This window comes from Eublepharis macularius, chromosome 3 (genome assembly GCF_028583425.1).
Source record: "Eublepharis macularius isolate TG4126 chromosome 3, MPM_Emac_v1.0, whole genome shotgun sequence".
NCBI lineage: Eukaryota > Metazoa > Chordata > Lepidosauria > Squamata > Eublepharidae > Eublepharis > Eublepharis macularius.
In genome coordinates this window covers 70,266,938-70,288,029 of record NC_072792.1, presented here as the reverse complement: position 1 = coordinate 70,288,029, position 21,092 = coordinate 70,266,938, and the positions used below count along the sequence as shown (strand labels likewise).

The 21,092-nt window shown below is 40.2% G+C and overlaps 1 protein-coding gene across 2 annotated transcripts in view; it reads right to left on the bottom strand.

Moving 5' to 3' along the window:
• Positions 1–3,149: 3,149 nt before the first annotated feature.
• The window catches only part of PPEF1 (protein phosphatase with EF-hand domain 1), a 42,477-nt gene continuing 24,534 nt past the window's right edge, over positions 3,150–21,092 (bottom strand). For both annotated transcript variants that reach the window (XM_054974291.1, XM_054974290.1), the window contains 10 exons: positions 20,344–20,510; positions 19,160–19,196; positions 15,391–15,540; positions 14,563–14,877; positions 13,054–13,239; positions 11,937–12,079; positions 9,735–9,841; positions 6,051–6,214; positions 4,952–5,036; positions 3,150–3,896 (listed from right to left, as the gene is read on the bottom strand). In XM_054974291.1, the coding sequence (XP_054830266.1) occupies positions 3,703–3,896; positions 4,952–5,036; positions 6,051–6,214; positions 9,735–9,841; positions 11,937–12,079; positions 13,054–13,239; positions 14,563–14,877; positions 15,391–15,540; positions 19,160–19,196; positions 20,344–20,510 (1,548 nt within the window). In that variant the 3' untranslated portion in view covers positions 3,150–3,702. The remainder of the gene's footprint in view (positions 3,897–4,951; positions 5,037–6,050; positions 6,215–9,734; positions 9,842–11,936; positions 12,080–13,053; positions 13,240–14,562; positions 14,878–15,390; positions 15,541–19,159; positions 19,197–20,343; positions 20,511–21,092) is intronic.

Below are 21,092 nucleotides of genomic sequence, written 5' to 3'. Positions count from 1 at the left end.
TTGGCTTCAATTTTGATTCCATTTTGCACTTCAGAGTAGTGGAGTATTTTGTCAATATTTCCCAGGTTTTTATTTTTTTTAGTCATCTCACACAATATGAGCATTTGAAACCTTTAATATATCACATGAAGCCTGTGTTGCTGCCAGAACGGTGTCAACAGTTTGGCTGTCTCTTATATAGGCCTCTTCAATATCCGTTGAACTGTATTTTGTGTTTGGGGGCTTATTTGTAGACTCTGAATGGCCTCCCTGAGGAAAAGAAATTCTCTGTGAAGCTTAATGATCTTACTTTGGTATAAATTCTTTTTTTATTGCATTCTTGAGGATTGGTACCTTATCATTCTATGATAGGAAAAATTGTTCTTGCATGTCTGCGGTGCCCTGAGTAACACAATATATAACTTGATACTGAGGGCAGAACATGCATGCTTTGCACATCTAAGCAGTTAATACCCAATAGCTGTCATAAGGCTGACATGCATTGCATGTGTATGCTGAATTATGTATCATATACATTCAAATATGCTGCAGTATTTTTGTCATTTTCTTTGACACAAAATATGAAAACTACGTATTCTACTCACATAGTTTTTAACCATACAAATAAATTGCATAATTATTGCAACAAGGAAGACGGTCGTGGTTAATTTTTTTATTATTATATATTGTTATGCTTAATGAAAAATGCAACCAATAGTAATATTCTTCAACAAACTTGTTTCTGATGTAAACATCTGGAAATGCTTGACTGAGAAAAAATCCCCAAATATCATGTGTTTTGTGCATTTCAATATTGTTGGGAACCTGGGTAAAGGCAGCATAGATAAAAATGGTCCATGACGGTGGTATGATTTTGTAGCTCTCCACAGCTTCTCCCAATCTCATCATTTTGAACAACTCCAAGAGAAGGGGCAGTAGCTCCTTACTTGGGTAACTACATTTTCCATAAATATCTGGGGCTTGAGGTTTGCTTCTATGCCCCCCTGAGTTCCATCTTACATGACTTTATACACTTATCTTCCCATGGAGGTAGTTCACACGTTCACCTAGAAACCAGAGATTCCATTCATTTAGGAAACAAGTTGTAGTCCCATGGACTGCTGAAGGATTTGCACATGCATAATTGTGGTCTTTATGTCACCCTAAGGCCATATTAAAAGAAGTAAAATGTAGTTGATCTGCACATGGATGTTTTATGCACTGCTAGATAGCCAGAACCTTTGTATTAAAATGATTGCATGAGTAGGACTGATGATACATATGGATAAACTGATCTAGAATTCAGATGTGGGAAGCCAAATCATTAGTTCTGAACAATCAGTGTTCAGATAGAGAGTTCTATCTGTTAAGAGTGAGCAAAGTATCTGACTACATACAGCCACATATGAAGTTCTGATCATCTGTACAATTTGTTTCTTATGTATCCTGTAATAGTTTACCACATAGCACCATGCTGTCCTGGTTTGGAAACTGCTGATGCTTGGTGTAGATCACTTAACAGCAAGCTGTGGTCTGTTGCTACATGAATTAGCCTAGGAGATCTTCGGACATGCACACGCTCCTCCCTTGCATTTGATAATTTGTCACAATTTAGTAGCAGTTTGCCATAACATAAGGATCAGCAAATTATGGTTTGTGCTTGGAATCCTGAACTGCAAAGAAGCATAAACTACAACTTTCCCATTTGGATATAATAGCAAACTAGTAGAATTAACTAATTATTCACCATATGAAAGGGAACCCAAGGCTATTTATGATGAAACCGCAAGCCATGGTTTTCCCTTATGCCTCAATCAGACTAGTGTGTGCTACCGTGGATTTCCTTGTGTTTAAAAATCAGAGCTTCATCAAAATAAAGGACTAGAAAAAACTAATTTTAAGCAGCAAAGGCATTAAACTAGTTAAATGCCCATGAAAATACTGTCCCTGATCACATACAGAGTTCATTAGTTTTATGTCTAGGCAGCCGCAGCCCAATCAGGACAAGACATACCTTGAAGAACAGAAGCTGGGTGTTCCCAGAAAGCGCTGTGCACCTGCATCTCTTTTTTCCTTTAACTGAGCATGGGCTACAGAGCAACTTCTCTATTAGCAATATAATTGAGTCAACCATAAAGGTCATCGCCTACCTTAAGGTTAGCGATAACATCATCATTTAAGAAGGGAAGAAAGTAAAGAACAGCAGAAAAGAGCAAGGGAAAGAAAAACAGAACTGTATCAACGAATCCCATGATTGGGGATGAAATCTGGTCCAGGTCTGAAAAGCTGAAGAAAATTATTCTACTTTAAGTGTAATAACTGGCTCAAACAGACTTTTAAAAAAAGTCATTAAATTAAAAAATTCAAAACTCCAGTGAAAATCTACTTGCATTTAATTTTTGGAGTTTACTTTAAAAATAATAGAATATTTTCTTACAAGGAAGATTATTTAATAAACTAGTACTTGTTTCATCGGGGTTCCACCTATCTGAATTAAACTGTACTGGATTCCATGCATTAAAGCCACAGCTCATACCTTAACATGGACACAGTAATAGGCTAACGTATGCATTCCATGGCTCGGGGGTAGACCACTTTCTCGCCATGCAGAAAGTCCCAGGTACAATTCCTGGCATCTCCAGTTAAAAGAATCAGATAGCAAATGATGTGAAAGACCTCAGAGCTACTGCCAGTCTGAATAGATAATATTGACCTGGATGGACCAGTGATCTGATTCAGTATAAATCAGCTTCATGCAACGTGGGCTCCACAGGTGCACCATCTTCACACCATGGCAACTTGGATTAGAGATCTACAAGTCCTATAGCAGGCGCTTCCCCAAACTATGGACAATTGACCCCACCTTCTCAGATTCAGGAAGGGAAATGCTTCCTGAGCACTGCTGCATTCATGGATGTCTGGAATGAATTGATAGCCTTTAGGACTGAAATCTTTATCCAGTTATGAGAGTGTCACTTTAGGATGAAGCAGATTGGCATAAATAAGCATGACTGTAATATAATAATGAATAACCTTAACAATCAGATCAACAGACTATCTACACATGAAATGCCATGCTTGGGTACCTACATCCCTTTCACTCCTTCTCAAACCAAATAATCCCAAGTAATCCATCATAATAAAACACACAGTAACCACAGCTCCAAAAAAATAACTGTGCTTTTTCACACTTGGCTTTTCCATACAATGGTATATGTTAGTATAGGAAAAAACCCAGCACATACGGAAATACGCCAGGATAGATGCAGATTGTGGAACAATCTATTTTCCCATGTGGAGCTCAGCTGGACACTCAATACCAGTAATATGGACAATGTTTTTCTCATATAATGGCACTCATTTTTCCTCCTACATCAATGTATGCTCGGGTAAGACAATTAACATATCTCAGAGCAGTACTGAGAGGAATAACCGTGCAAATATGGCACTGCTATGGTCATTGTTGAGAATGTACCTCTTTTGTTGGTTTTAAATTATATTGATCCATCTGTTCACTTTTGTTTCTCTTTCTTAGTATTCTGCTGCCAGGATATTTACTAATTATCATGTAGTGCTTGATATTATCCTGTAGGCATTCTTTTTTAAAAATGGTTCATTCCACCATTTCAGTTTTGAGAAGGAAGTCTTTTTAACGTAATTTCTTAGCAAGATGTGATATCACAGAAGCTCCTTGTCAGCTTTCCATATGTGAATTCTGCTTCTTTACTCACTGATCTTGTTCTCAAATTTATGAACCACATGAAAGGCTTCTAGAAATTCATTGAAGTCAATGTTGCCATCTTTATTAAAATCAATGCTTCGGGCTAAGCTGTCAATAGATTCATCATCTACATCAATGTTCAGGTGTAGGTTGAAGAGCTTCCATGTCTGGCGGAACTCATCAATAGAGATAAGACCTAGAAAAGACAGAAAATGGTATCCCTGGAGGAGGCATCACATAAGTGCACAAGGAATACTGGTAACTGAAGCCAATTCCAAATGTGGGAACTAGGAAAATGTAGAGGAACAATAAGCATCTGGAATTTGAGCTAGGAAAAAATCCGAGTCATCCAATTGGTGGAAAAACTGACCACATTAATGAAGTCTACTGACTATGGCCAGAAAAACAGAGGTGTGAATACCTTGTGTGAATACCACTTGACTCTACCCCCCCCCCCAAGTAAATTATACCATTGAATTGATTATGTCAGCCGCCCATCGATGCAGAATAGCTGTGACCTGCAATATGTAGATCTCATCCCCCTGCCCATCCTTGGGTACTGACAAGGCCCAAGATTCATCAGATGCATGAAGTGAAAAGGGAGACAATTTCATACAATAGCCTTTAGCCATGCTTATCTGCAGAGTCCTCTAGGTGCTGCTGCTGACATTGAAAGCAACACATGCCAATCCACAGAGACCTCAGAGCAGCTGCAACAGGGTGCATTGTGAAGATTCCACCCCCAAAGCAACTATCTGCCTAAGCATCTACAGCCATATTTATGACTTTTCTTTGTTAGGACTGTTTCATAACTGTGCCCCAATATATTCAAATCATGAGCTAAATACAGGCATAATTTAATGGGAGGGAACTTCTCACAGGGATAGAAAATCCCATGGTGTTTGTTGTGACAAGCCCAATTTTCAAGCACATGTGAACTTGAGATATACATTCTGAATCACAATCACCTCATGGCCTGCAAAACAGAGGATTTCCTCTCATCATCACCTAAATGGCACTTCTGTCTTCCATCTGAGGAGAAGAATTCTGTGCACTCTGCCTAGCCAGAGAGGTTCAACAAAATTCTCTTGCTTTTAAGTATCTTGTTACTACTTGTTCAACTCAAATACACTGTAATATGAAAACCTTCTACAATTCCCCAAACTTATCTTTCACTCCTCCCTGATCAAGTTTCCTGCATTTTCCCCAAGGATCAGGTACACTACTTTGGGGAACTGGGCCTTCACATACCTGAGTGATCTTTGTCAATCATATTAAAGATGATCTCAAGATCAGCTTTGTATCTACACAGGGTTTCCACCAAAGACGGCTGAACCTGAGGAAAGTTATTTTAACAATCAGACCACATCCAATACAAGTATGAAGCAAACAATTTAATCAATTATATCATTATGGAAAAAGTGCCTTATATTTGTACAACAAACTGTTGGGAAGTTGCTGAGTGGGAAACATGCCCTTCCAAAAGATCTACAATCTAGATCAAGTTCACCTTCAGAATAACCCTATGAAACACAGTAGAACCCCATTTTACAAACAGAAAACTGAAACTGAGAGGCAGAGATTTGTCCAATAGCATTCAATGAATCCATAGTTGAACAAGAATTGGAGCTCAGGTCCATGTCCAACGGGAAAATAAATATCTAATGAATACATTTTGTAAGGCTTCTTTGCCTTGAGTGAAGGATTATTCAGCTTACCCTATCACATTCCCAAAGGCACCCCCACTGTATCCTACTCCCAACACTCTAAAGAAGTAAGGTGTTTTCTTTCAGGAATTCTAATGCCCTAGCTGGAATAGAATTTTATGGGTTAAAATTTAAATTTAAAAATGTTTCATATTCTTACATGGCAAAAAAGATTGAACATAAACCACCACGAACATTTCCTAAATACTGTAAGCAACTTTGGAGAGAAAAATAGGATATAGCTATCCCGCTAAAAAACAGTATATTATTCAGTGGCCCTCATTTGGCTACCAAAATAAACATCTTCTAAACAGATCATCATTCTTTCCATTCAGCAAAGTGGTGAAGTACAATTTTCTCAAAACTGCATTGCAGATGTCAGATTAATAGGTCACAATGTGAGAACACAAGCAAAGGTTGAAATCTTTACTTAAACCTGTGCTGCAGTCATCCGGGTTTCTACCTTGAACATGATATATAAACTAACCCATTTCTTATCAATGGGTTTTTGGCCACAGAATCCTACTGTACAATGATTGTACTGGATGAAGTTCCAAAGATTATGACTGCTTCGGACTTTTATTGATGGTTGTGGTAAAATAATTCTTCTCACCCAGGAGCAATTGAACTTTAAGATCTCTCACCTCTTTGATGGGTAGTTCAATTTCTAAAGCATCAAAAGATGAAAGGTATTCCACACTTCCATCTTGGGCAAGATGAACCAGCCGAGAACGCAGAGTTCTCCAGGGGAGGTCAAGATGTAGCACAGACTCTACAGCTGAAGCCCATTGACTAGGAGAAATCTTCCCTGTCAAAAATTAAGAGCATTTAATGCCTAAAAAAGATGCTTAAAGGATCTTTTGAAAATAGAATGTAATTGAGCGGGTAGAATACAAATATCATAGCAGGAACAGCCCTGGAGTTATAATGTTCTGCATACTGAAACAACTGACTTGTGAAATGTCCTTGCTTTTTGAAAAGAATTCTGCAAAACACAAAGCACAGCCAATGGTTATAATGGCTTATCCACAAAAAATGCAAGCATATGCAACATCATTATCTCTTTCCTACCCCTCTGAGCAAAAGTATGTGTTTCCAAAGCAATAGCACATTTTAAGGATATCTAATTGGAGACTACTGGGGGGAATCTTTCCTACCATTATCTCAATGTTCTGCATCAGATATACATAAAATACTAGATGGAAATTGGTTCACTGCCAAAATATAACCATACTGACAATATAAAAGGAAATGAAAAGTAAATTAACAAACCACCTCGACTGAGCTGTTCATGAAATTATTGACAGGTGAACATTTAAGAGGCTCAAACTAGAAAGAGTCCGGCAAATTCTGAGTAACATCCCAGGACATGTTTTTTTCTTCCCCTCCTTGGAGTTTTAAAATCAGTAATATTTCCCAGGCCCTCTCTTTGAGTCTGCAAATCTCCTTCCTTCTGGTAGGCAAGGTCATGGAGGCAACAGGAAAGTTGGAGGTCAGTTTGTACATTCTCCCTTTCCCTGGCTACTGCATTTCAGGGTGCCTGTGTGGATACACCGTAACAAAGCTCAGGGTGCCAGGAACTGAGAGAGGAGCAGTGGGGAGAAGAAGGCAGAAAACCTCCTTCCCATTCTCCCTTCCTTTCAGGCATGGCTACCATTTCTGCCCCAAGAAGGAGGAGGAGGAGAGTTGAGAATTATGGAGAGACCTTCTTCTAATTGCTGCTGCCAATGGAAGAATAGCAGCAGCTACAAAGTCACTGGGTGGAAAGAGTTCCTCTCAGACTCAATTTATAATCCAAATTGAAGCAAAAACTGCAGATGCAATTAGGGTTGCTGTTCCCCCGGGGGGGGGGATTCCCCCCTCCCAGCCTCTTTCCTCCACCACCACTCACCTGGCTGGTGGGTGAAAGGTGCAGGAATGGGCCTCCCAGGGTGCAGTCCCAGTGCAGCATGACGATGTCACTCCCAGGCCCTGCGCAAGGTTGATTCAGCCTGTTTGGGAGCCCAAATTGACCCAGCACAAAGTCCGGGAGCATTTCTGGGGCCTAAGCGATGATGTCACTCCCAGAATTGAAATCATCTTGCCACATTGGCACAAAAGGTAACACTAAAGGTAAATGCTAAGTCCCCTCCTCCAACCAGGAGGGCAAGGGGACCTGTCAACTCTAGTGACAATGTCAGTGTTCAAACCGAGGATATTACAAGCTGTCACAATAGGAATTCGTAGCCTAGACATTGCAAACTTGGCTGAATATGCATAAGGCCTGTAACGCCTGCAGAGAGGCCAGCTTCCAATTCAAATCTTTTTTACCTAAGGCTACTGCCTGAAACCTGTTAAGTGTGGTGCAATACACATGACTGTAAGGTGGAACTCAGCATTAACTCCCACTCTTTTAGGGATTTACAAAAGCTGATATCATTCAAGCAGTTGGGCTTCTCTATTTTTCTGCCCCTATATATAGGGAAGATTTGTCTCAGGCTGGTGAGAAGAGCTTCTGAGCACACTGAAGGGCACTGAGAGGACCCCTAGGTCAAGCAATCAAACAAGATAAGCACTCATTGCTCTTCATCTGAGGTCTCACGCACCATGTTGTCTATTTAGGGGAAATTCTGACAGGCCTAACTTCAGGAGTTGCCAACCATCAGGTTGCCAACCATCAGGTGGGGCCTGGAATTCTCCCCGAATTACAATTGATCTCCAGATGGCAGAGATCAGTTCCTTAGGAGGAAATTGCAGCTTCAGTGGGTGAGCTCTGTGGCATCATATCCTCACTGAGCTCCTCTCCTTCCCAAAGCTCCCCTTCAGGCACTGTCCCCAAATCACCAGGAATTTCCCAAACCAGAGCTGCCAACCCTAATTCAGGAGCCCTCTAATTGCTTTGGATGTCATCAGGACAGTGGCATGAGTATTCCCTTACTGGCCTGTATCACTGAGAACAAGTTCTAGCATGATGATGGAGAGCCAGTGTGATGAAATGGTTAGAGTATCAGACTAGGATCTGGGAGATGCAGGTTTAAATCTCCACTCTGCCACAGAAGCATCTTGGGCCAGTCACATTCTCTCATCCTAACCTACCTCCCAGGATTATTGTGAGGATAAAAGAAAAGGAAGGCAGAATGACATTAGGTCCCCAATGGCGAAAAAGCAGGGTATATTTTTTAAAAAAATAGGATGATTGTAGTTGTCTTTCCGAGGCATACTCAGTTGGTGCAGTACAAAATCAAAGAATGCTTCTTTTAATTTCCAGAAGCAGAGGCTGGGCTGGCTATGTGTTCACAAAAAGCTCCTTTCCCACAGCAGCCACCATTGCCTCCAGAAAGCTCACAAGCAAAGCATGAAGGCAAGCCCCTGCTGTTCGCCTTACAGCAACTGTATTCAGGGACATGCAGTGTATGAACATCTAGTTATTATAGCTAATAGGAATGGAGAGACATGAGTGTATTGGCAGCAAATTCTATAAGTTAATTAGACATTGTGTGAACAAGCGCTCTCTTTGTCTGCCCTGAATCTACTACCCATCAATTTCATTGGTTGACCTGGATTTCTAGTGCTGAGAGAGAGATGGAGAAAAAAAATCCCTCTCCCTTTCTTTAAACTGTGCATAATTTTATGGATTTATATCATCATGTCCCTTTAGTCTTTTTTTTTCTGAACTAAAACGCTCCAAGCCCTTGAGCCTTTCCTCAGTCATTCTGGTTGCCTTTTTTTGTACTTCATGCTCTGCACAATAGTGGATACAGTGCTCCAAATGTGGCCACATCAAAGATTTATACAGAAACATTATAACAATGACTGTTTTATTTCACTCTCTTTCATCACAACCCCTAGTGTGGAATATGCTTGTGTCACCAGTGCTGAACACAACCAATATACCCATTCAGATCACATCAGTATATGTTAGGGGTTTTTTGTGTGTGTGCCAATGTGTGAGCTCTTCACTTGATACTTATTTGTGCTAAACTAGATTTGTTATTCTCAGTGCCACCCTAAACAAAATTACACTTTTATAAGTCCACTAGTCAACTGGCTTACAAGGGTGAACTCTGCATAGGATGGCATGGTCTACTGTCCATTCACCAACTTTGGAATTTTGTGATGTCCTTGGGTTTGCCGTATTGAATAATGTAGTGTAATCTGCAACCACACTGTGGATCATTTGTCAATGTTAACTAGAACTGGTCCCAACAGAATCTTTGTAACCACACTGCTAACATCCTTTCATTGCAGAAAGTGCTCCCTGTTCTCAGGTCTGATTCACCAAAGGCGTCACCCCTTACCCATTTTCATTACAGTGATATAAAACAACCTCAGAAATCCAATTTTATTACCTGTATCATTTGGATCATACTTTCTAAAAGCTGCAACAAGTTCTGATTTGTGTGCGTAAATTTTCTCACGTAAACTCTTCAAGGCAGATAGCTCAACTGTACTCACTCTACAAAGGAAGTGATTAGAATTAACAGCTAAAAATTATTTAATATTACATTTCATTGTGCAACTAACATTTCTCCATAAAATGTCCCTCTCTGAAATGTTCCTATTTTAGTATGCACAAAAATGAATGAATGAATGAATGAATGAATGAATGAATGAATGAATGAATGAATGAATGAATGAATGAGCCCAGCAACTACTGAATAATCCATGATACAACTTCAAGTTAGAAATCCTAAAAAGCTTTAACTTGTTAGGGGTGTGCACCAAGAAAAAAAATCATTATAATTTTAGATCTGGGCAGGGGAGGGGATTTTTACTGTGGTTGCTTATTTCTGGGTAGAACATTAACACTTTGGGAAGTGTTTTTTTCAATTTCTGGATCATTATTTTCAATAGGTAATGTATACAAGGGTCTGGAGAAGCTGTCTATAAAGAGAATGCACCAAATCTGCACAGAACACAGACCTCCCTCTAATCTAAAGAACCCCTAAGTTTCAAGCAGATTGAACAAAAGGGTTCTATTCTACAGACCCCTGAAGTAAATGTCTGTATGCACAGGTACACTTCTCTACTGATTCCTAAAATGGTGGTCAAATGGTAGCCTAGTGGGAGAGTACCAGCCAGCCCCAAGCATTTTTTTTACAAAAACTTGTCTGCATTCATTTCATTTTCCTACTTTTACAGTGACTGTCAGTCAATAAAATGTTTTTACCTTTCCACTGAAAACTTTGCATTTGCAAAGTTGTCACTGTTTGTTTCCTTTCTCAAACAGAGAAAGGTTTCCTTTGGAGATCCCCCTTACATCTCTGCCATTATTTCCCATGGAGGCCTTTTTTGTGTGGGTGGGTGTTGTGTATGTGTGTGTGTGTGTGTGTTCCTCCCTTGCAAAGATCAGATTGGAAGGGAGAAATGCTGTTGCCCAGGAAATCAGTAGAATCAAAGAAAAACAAGATGCCTGCTACACTGCTAAGTCTGACACTAAGCACTCAAACACAAAAAACAATGTGATGGGAAGGGGACATTTGCAATACATAACATCCTGAATTTATGTTACCATTCCAGGAAATCAAGTTAACGACCTGAAACTGATTTGTGTGTATAATTTTTGGTTCAGCCCCCAAAGTATTCCCCAGTTTAGCTAATTCCAGCTAAAACTCTCTCGTCTCCCTCCCCCTGCCCAGATCCTCTCTCATTTGAAACTCCAATGGCATCACATCTCTGTCCCTTCTACTAGTGAAGGGTGTCTTTCAAAGGCAAGTGATTTCCAGTTGCTACCTTCCTTTATAAGAGGGCATGACTATCAGCAAGCAATCAGCTTAACAAAGGTGGGTTTCCCAGTAACTGCAAACAACATATACAGCAATACCTCCTTTAACATAGCATATATTTCCTTCTCTGGAAACACAGTGCTATGGTGAGGGGGACTTAGTTTGTGTGAAACTGCACTATAGGAAGCCTTTCCCCTCTTCTTGCTTATGTTTATATTTTTATTTTTATATTGTAAGCCACTTTGTGTCCTGTTGGGGAAAAAAGCAGCAAATAAATGTTTAAATAAATAAAATGTAACAATGAAATAAATAAAACATACCTGTTCTAACGGAAATGTGTTTAAAGTATCACCATTTCTTGAAGAAGCAGCAACAATCAGCTGAATGCCTCTGTCAGGCAAACCTCTTCAGGTTGCCTTCCACATTGAGGCTTCCTCTCAGGAGAGCTACAGCCACCTTCCCCATTGGACCCACAGCACCTACTGAGGCCTCTTTCCTCAGCCAGGCAGATTTTTAAGGCTGCAATCCTAAGCACACTTTCCTGAGAGTAAGATCCATTGACAAAAATGGGATTTACTTCCAAGTAGACCCACTTAGTATTGCCTTATACAGGCAAATTCCCATGGGAGATAGCCATTTCATCCCTGTGGGTGCCAAACCATGCCTGACCAGTCACATTTACTTCCTGTCAGGCTGATCATACTACAGAGCTGCTTTCTAGCTCCATCAGCCCCTTTCCCTTTTTAATAATAAAAATTACACCCAGGATAAAGAGTTTTATAGCTAGACAATTTTTAACTAATGTACTTGCCTTCTTTACCTTACCTCTGATGAATAGTCTTTTTGCGTGTGCCTTTGTTGACTTGATATTGAACAAAACGGGGGATCAGATCTGGATTTAGTTTGATGTAAGCCCCACGATTGCTTCCTTCTTCATAATAGTTAGAGGCAGAAAAAATAGTGATAACCTGATTTTAATAGGAAGCAAAAATTCAACTTAAGTAACGAATACTTCACCCTAGATTCAGCAAGTTGAGGTGTAAACGAGAAGCCTAACAAAGGCTGCAGTCCTGAACACTACAGCATATCCATGTTACACCACCAAGGACTTTAAATATCTTCTGAGAAATTAAGAAGGACAGAGTGATGAAGACAGAACAAGCAAGCAAAAGAGGAAGCTATCTGAACATTTGCTGCATACGCTGTTTCTCATTGTGTAGAAACAAAAGGGGGAAAGGGAGGAGAAAGAAAGGCAGGGGGATTAGCAGCTAAAACTGTAGCCAGGCTATTTTGGAAAGTGGCAGAGGGACAAAGCTAGTTGAAAACACAATACTCTCTGTAATCATCCTTCTCTTTCTCTTGTAGCCCTTCCCCCATTGAAATTGCACACATGGTACTCTCTCCCCCATCTGTAATCAGTTTTTCATTGAAGAAGAGAGGATAAACGAGAATAAGCATTAAAACCCTTGCTTCTCAATATTTTATCTTGAGCTTCCTATAAGGAATTGGGCATCACATACATCATTCTCTTTTTTAAAACTTTTTATTAACTCTAATACATCATTCTCCACTCTCCCACTTTATCTTCAAAACAATAGCTCTGTGATGTGGGTTAGGCTGATAGACCTACATGATTGAGTGGAGATTTAAACTTGGGTCTCCATAGTCCTATTACAACTTGTTGGCCACCATATACCACACCAGCTGCCATATGTATTGGTCCTTTTAATTCAGTATTGTCTAATCTGACTGGCAGCAGCTATCCAGAAATCTCAGGCAGCCTTTAACCAGAATGCCAGGGATTAACCTTGTATATGAGCTATTACATATGGTAGGGCCTGCCCTTAAGTCATCAGATGCATGCTCCCACATCACTCCAGAGTATTTTTTTTTCATATTGCAAAAGCCATTATTACATTTATATTGCAAACTTGTGGTTTACCTTTCCATTATGGCAGATCTCATAGCCTTCCTGTTTGCATTCATGGGACCTGATGAGCATCTTCAAATTATATCTCTTGAGCAACCTGGCAGTAACATCTGGTCCAAAGTAGCAACCTCCTCCTCGATATTTGTTTGGTGCACAACCATTTTGGTGTTTAGGATCACTCCAAAGAATATCTAACACCTTTGAATAGCAAATGAATACTAATGACTATCTAGTATTCATATTGCACAAACATACAATGAGAATTGAAAAGAAATACTGATCATCACCTAATAAAGCCAGCCTTACTTGAAGTCAAAATCTTCTGTGCTGTTTCGAATTATGGTGGTGAAGCATCTGATATTGATTGGTTGAGAAGGTATGATGATAGAAGATGCTTGCTCAGAGTCTCTCTACACCTTACTAAGTACCTAGGGACGCTCAAGAGAACCACATTTCAGGTGTCCGCCCTCCAACTTTCCATGCACTTGTTCACACAGTCACACTTCAATTTGCTCCCTGTGAGTACATTCATGTGTTTCATATCAGCTCCTCCTCAACTGCTAAAAGAATCCCAGTTTCCCCTACAACCATTCATTCAAATGCAGATCTTGGCACTTTCCTTAGAGAAATTTCCTTAGAGAAATGCAAATTGGCACTTCAAAGGATCCTACAGTACTTGCTATCCCAGCAAAAACAGACCTGAACTAGTGCTTTGCCTTTTAGAATCACTTGCAGATGCAGGCACATAAAGGGAGCTCCTGTGAAAGCAGCATTCACATGCACTGAGCTAGAACAGCCTGCATGTGAATTGAGGACTACACATACAATCCTGCACTTGAGTGTCCCTAGGTACTTAGCTGTCAGGTTGTTTGCAGTCCAGCTTCTCTGAGAGAAAGGTAAATGATATGTGGCTGGGATTTTAAAAACTTTGTACAGGCCAAAGGGATACAGCTTTATGAAGCAGACTGAGGGCCAAACTACAAGTGACGAATGACACAGGTTGGACACTTGTCAGCTTCCCTCAAGTTTTGATGGGAAATGTAGGCAGCTTGGCAGAATGTTGGACAAGTGACAGTTGAAAAGTCCATTGGACAGCAGTCAGAGAGCCAAGCTGCAAGGCCAGGATGCCTACATTTCCCATCAAAACTTGAGGGAAGCTGACAAGTGTCCAACCTGTGTCATTCGTCACTTGTAGCTTGGCCCTGAGGTTTGGGAAGAGGTTCCAGGAAAAGCAGAAGTATGGGTCAAGGAGCCCAAAGGCAAAGTTGCTGAAGAAAAATGTAGACTAGGCAGTAGACTGAACTGAGAGAAGAACAGATGAAGGAGGACTGAAGAAAGAAGGCATAATGGCTTAAGCTAACCAGCTTCCATGTAAGTTTTCAGAATAATTAATTGGTATATTTTAATTAGCATACGAATTCTTTTACTCTGAAATTTTCTTTTTAGAAAATGATGCCTCAGATTTTATCATCCTGCTGTTTTTTAAAGGGAAAAAACCCACTGGCAATGAGTTCAGCTTACTTGCTTCCACTCCTTGGTTGTTAAATCTGGAGATGTGCATGCTGTAGTAGTAACTCTGGACTCAAGATCCTGCTGCTCCCCAAGTGGGCTAGAATGGGTTCTGCCAGGAAGGTTGACATGCTCTTTGGCACCAGCTCCATCTCTACAGTATTGTTTTCTCTCACTAGATGATGATGATGAAGACTTAGTGATGTCCTGCCTAGAAAGGCACTTCTTGACTTCTCTGAGGTTGGAACACTCTTCGATTAAACTAGGTCCCTGTGGTTCATGGTTTGTCTCTGTATTTGACTTCAGTGGTCTCAGCAGAGTTTTCAGCTACAAAAATAATATTCATGATTACTGTTTATTGACTTATTTATTGGTGTAGATTGACACATTCATTTTTTAAAAAAAATATGTCATTTATAGTCCATTCTATGCAGCTGGAACTCAGCTGCATAGAATGCCCTGCAATTCTCTTTGAATGTGGCATTATAGCAACAGTTCTAAAAAATCTATAAGCAATTCATAGCAAGTTGTTGGCCACAATGTAATTTGCACAAAATATCAGAATATCTTAAACCTTAAACGTTCAGGGTACAATCCATGCAAGTTATGTATGCTTAAATCTCATAAAATGTGGTAAACTAAAATTAAGCTTTTAATATGTTATTATTTGCAAGCTGTGCTTGTTTTTTTAAATCTACAAAATTCCACTACAATTTTTTATTTCACATATAAGCGTCTCATTGAATTCAAAAGGACTTAAGTACATGTCACAATGAGATGGACTGACACCACAGAAAGAAAAATTAATCAAAAGAATGCCTTGTTAATGTGGTCTCTTACCTTGTTTCTCTGAAACAAGTTCAGGAAATTCAAATCAGTGGTGTCTGAGATCCCACCATGTAAAATAAGAACTTTATTGTCAACTATAGTTGCAAGTGGAAGCCAGCTGTAAACATCTTGTAGAAGTCGCAAAATTTTTTTGCCATAGGACTATTAAATAAAAAAAAGTTATTATATACCATTTCTGAAAACACCTGAAGGTAAGCACTTTGCTCCATATAACCATCTTGATTTGGACCCACCAATAAATACGTAAGAAAAGAATGAAGGGATTATTGAAAGTGATATTTACAACATCTTTGCACAGAAGGGAAGTTTCAGAGATGAAACTGTATTGTAAAACCACAATAAAACCAGTTTAAGAAATTAAAGCAAATCCAGTTATGGCTGGGATTAGCCTGAAGGCAGCTTCCCTCACAATGACAGAAATACCCAGATACAAAATGCTATATAAATAGGTACATAGTGCCTATTCCTTAAGACATTAACAGTGCAATACTATGCAGAGTTACTCCAGTTTAAAATCCTAGACTGTATTGGATTGCTCTGTAAAAAAACAGAAACTGCTTCAATATAATTTAAAGGTGTGGGGGGGGGGGGAATCACACACTTCCATCCTATACAGTTTTCATATTCTGTACTTGGATATCTCTACCAAAGTACATGGAATATACGATGTCCAGTAAACATTTTTTGGAATTCAAATAAGAAAATGACAAGAAAAGGCCCCAAAGTGAACTATTTCTAGGTTTCTTCCCCCCACAAGATCCAGCTTAAATATAAAGGACAAGGAAAAATATTGTCTGTTAACTGGGATGAATGAAAGGTGGGGGCCTTCAAATCATGATTCTGCTTCACCACTGTTTTAGAAGGCTCTGGGCCAAACTACAAGTGACGAATGACACAGGTTGGACACTTGTCAGCTTCCCTCAAGTTTTGATGGGAAATGTAGGCAGCTTGGCGGAATGTTGGACAAGTGACAGTTGAAAAGTCCATTGGACAGCAGTCGGAGAGCCAAGCTGCAAGACCAGGATGCCTACATTTCCCATCAAAACTTGAGGGAAGCTGACAAGTGTCCATCCTGTGTCATTCGTCACTTGTAGCTTGGCCCCCAGGACTCAATACCTGCTGGACCTCTCCATTATAACTCTCTGTGGCTATGGGCCTGGCAGAGAAGATTCCAGCTCTTCATAATTTTATCCAGGTCCATCCACATTACAACCTCAGGAGCTCTATTTAATCACTGGATCATTGTCTGCTCCTCTTTGCTACTCCCTCCTGCCCATCAGAGTTTCTTGCCACATCCCTCCCACAGCTGCCTCAGAGTCTATGATGACAGACCTTCACTGTACAGCTAAGTGGAAAATGCCTCTCTAACTGCTTTAAAACTTTCCTTTTAACTGGAGGATCCAAATAAACCCTAGACAGCCCCCCCCCAAAAAAGTGCACTTTCTTGTACCCCAACAGTATTGCACTGAGGAGGACTGCTTTGTCTCTTTGGAGGCTTTGTAGGGGAAGAAATACTCAAGTCTGGCTGATCTCCTTGCTTTGGGAAGATCCAAAAGGAGAATGAAGGCAATGAACAACTTGCTAAATACTCTCTCCTGGCCCTTGTGAATGTTATTTTGTCAAAGGATGGAGAAAACACAGCCTGAGGCAGAGATTTGATTAGTGAAAGGAATAATCTAATATGCACCCTGTGCTCTATATCTCAGTCTATATCTATATACTCTATATCTCAGTCAATACTTGTTCTTTAGAGGAGTTTCTTTCCGGTAAGCCCAGAACTGGGTGAGGTATTCTGGAACAATTCTTTTAAGCATAATGTCAGCAAATGGGAAGTGTTATTGCTGAAGATAAATGTCTCCCTACTTTGTTTCATGGGAAGAAAGGCTGCATGATATAGCCCAAGTTCATCAGAGCTCAGAAGCTAAGCAGGGTCAGTAATTAGATGGGGGCTACCATGAAAGCCCCTGCAAAAAAAGGCTATAGTAAAACACCTCTGTTTGTCACTTGCCTTGCATGCCTCTTGCTTGACAGGATATACGTATGTACTTTGTTTCATAATGGAAAGTATTTGATATGAATAATTTGAACAGCACCATATATGAATAGAACTGGGGATGTAGCTTATGAGGATCACTGGGAGGGGTTAAAATAAAAAGAAACCAAGAAGTGCAGCTTGCGGATTTCATGGTGGGGGAGGGGGGCAGTCACATTAACATAATTCAAATGCTGATGCATTTTAAAAAGCAAATGGGAAATGGCTGCAGGCAGACATATTTTTAGAGTGTAGTGGAAGGAAAAAACAGCACTGAAAAAGGGCCCCAACCCTAACCCTTTCCAAAGAAATGGGGAGAAAGAGCTTGCCCAGCCAGTCCCACGTCATGCAGAGTTCTGCTGCACAGTCCTTCCCTGTGTGGGGCTGGGCTGGGCTGGGCTGCACATCAAGCCTACCATCCTTTATTCCAGTACGATAAAATATGGAAACCAGCTCTGCATTTTATAGGTGCTAAAGGTGTAATTCCTTTGATGAAACAAAGTTTAGATGTTTGTTCATTGTGATTTTTGGGTTTGTAACAGATTGTGTAGTTTCTTTTACTGCTTTCCATGGATTAATTTTATGATTTACTCCTCTCTGTATCTCATGGTTTTATGGTTCCCTTTGGTTTGTATTATTATTTATATGATTAAATAATTTTTTTTAAAGGCTACCATCTGCACACCTCCTTCCCTGCCTAGGGTTGTCAACCTCCAGGTGAGGCCTGGAGTGATAAATAAATCGTATGTAGGTCCCAGAAATCTCATTAAAGGATTCCATGTTTGGGCCTTTAGCAAAGTCTATCGTTTGACATAGGAAGCATTATTATCGATGGTTATGAGCTGGTTCTGCTGGCTGGTGTGTGTGCAGAAGAGAAAGTAACAAATCATACACTTGCTTTATATTCAGAAAAGAAATAAGAGTTCTTTATTGTAGGAACTCCATTCTCTGATAGGAAAGGAGGAGAGATAGAGCCTAACTACCTATTTGGTCTAAGGATGGACATGGATGCCAGCACAAGTCCTGCATCCATGCTTCCAAGATGGAGGGAGAAGGAGAGAAAGGTGTTGCCTGGAACACTGCCAGGAAGAGAAGAAGTGAGAGGGAGGAAGTCAGGAGGAGGAAATCCTGAGAATAGCAATCTACATATCAAAGGACAGTCAGAGCAGTAAACAGTGAATAGAGTGCCCTGACCTCTCTATCCTTCTCTTTGGTTTGCCCCCCTCTGAAACCTGAGGAAAAGGACAGCACTGAATCCTCCTCTTCCAACATAGAGTTCTCCCAGAATTACATCTGATCTCCAGGCCACAGAAATCAGTTCACCTAAAGAAAACAGCTGCTTTCGAGGGTGGGCTCTATGACATTATACCCTGTGGAGGTCTCTCCCTCCCCAAAGCCCAATTTCCCCGAGCTTCACCCCTCACTTGGGGCCAGGGTATCCTAGGAAGGGTGTGGGACAGACTCTTGGACACCAAGGCTTTTCCTAGTATCCCTATTGGCCAATCCACCTATGCTCTTGACAGATACATTTCAGTTTCATATAAAATCACTCACATTACAAAAAGGTATGCCAGTGATCGTATTTTGGCTAATTCCCTGCATGCACTTTCAGAATGCAAGTAGAGAGATATAACCTCTGGATTGTGCGTCAGTGCCTAAAGTTCTAAGACGTGAAATTAGCCATGTAACCATTCTAAAAAAAAGTGGCAAGGTAACAAAAACACTCACCCGGTACTTCTTCATAACTTCTTTTGTGAAACCATATCTGAAACAAGTGAGAATAAATTGGCTGTGAACCCATAAGCAAGTAGCTAGATCCTCACCGTCAGTTATGACGTGGCTTGAAATTTGGAATTCCCTATGATCCACTGCTGCCAGGTTCTGGATCTCACTCCTTGCATATACCCAAGGGCAATCTGTCACTGTTATCAAAACAACAGCAACCCCAAAAGGACAGAAATATAGGTTTGTGCCAAGAAAAAAATCTTGCTCTATTCTTCTCCTCACCACAAACTGACATATCCAGACTATTCCAGGTTTTACTGGTATGATTCCATTAACTTAAACTCCCATGCATTTAATCTGGAAGTCGCTTTCAGGCCTGATATACACTCTAAACATGCATAAACCTAAATGGCCACTAGTTAGTTATATTGCAATGCCAAACATTGAATTCACAGAACAGTTTCCCTTTCAAGGTCCTTTTCACGGACACTTACAGCACAGTTCTAAAGAGACACCCTTTTATAAGTCTGCTGAAGTCAATGGGTTTAATAAGGTGTAACTCTTCTTAGGATTGCACTGCCAACTTTTTATGCAGTCATCAGCGCTGTTTCTAAGTAAGGACTAGTGATAGGGCTGATTCATCATTTTCCAGGATCTTGTAACATACAACCACACACATTGAATCTGTCCCCTACATGTAATCTCATGTGTCAAGTAAGAAAAAAAATCAACTTTATTTCTGGAAGGGCAGAAACAGTTCATACCATGGTAATGAACTTGCAGCTACCTCACCAAAATCCTGAGCCCCAAGTACTATGTACCTATGCTTGGTCCTTGGGTGGTGTCCAAATTCCCACTGAAATGCCAATCATCTGATTTTGACTTCCCATTAATCTGAACACTATTCAGTTCACTAGAGGGAGATCAGATTCCTACCAAAGTAAAGGCCTCTGCAAATACTGAATTTATGTCTTGCAGTGTCTGATTTAGCAAGATTTTTCAAAAGCAGAGAGATATCTAAAGAAGAAACCTAAAAATAATTTGTCTTCCAAGTTCAGAAAACCGTGGCTTTATATATTTATTTGCTAATATTGTTCCAAGATATTGGGAGCAGATGCCCTACCTTTTAAATTTCAGAGTCTAGGAAGGTGAGACCAGTGAAACAAAGTATATAAGAATGTAGATACCTAAGATTCATTATATGGTCTTCATGGTTCCCTCTGTTCAAATGAAAATGGTTGGGGTAGACAACAAGAAATGCAAATAGGATGATAAGTATTTCTACGGAATTTTTCCCTCTGTCAACAAAGTCACCATTGAAAATGTAGGGGTTCTCTTCTGAAGGAAGACCATTCTGAAGGACAAAACAAATATAGCAAATTGGAATATGCAACTTACATTATCAAGAGCTGAATGGCCAACGTGGCTCTGCGTATGGCCCCCTCTCCTCCCTGCTTTCAGCAGCATATCTAAAAGGATCTCGCCTGGGACAGCTGTTGCTAGATCAGTACTTGGTTGCATGGCCAAGAGCTGCCATTAAGCTCATGCTTATGAACTGCTGCGTAGATCCACCTCCACAACGGTTTCTAAGTGTTTTACATCGTTTGGTACATTTGTCCTGGCAACAAATTGTGAGCTAGGCCACCATTGTTCTCCTTTCATTTAAAGATCAAGCAGATGCTCTGAGAGAGGAAAAACGTCTTGCCCAAGGCCACTGTGATTAAGTGAGGACTGCGATGTTTTGAAGGTACCTTATGGCAGAGTGCTACTGTGGAAGCTGCCTGGCAACCACAGCTAAGCCATTCTGAACTCCACAGAGGAACAATGGTCCAGAGATGCTAGCAATCATAAGCTTGAATTCACAGGTTCCCAAACCACTTAATCTGTATTCAGCCTGGAAAAACACTAGTTTTTAATGTAGTTTGATTGTTGACAA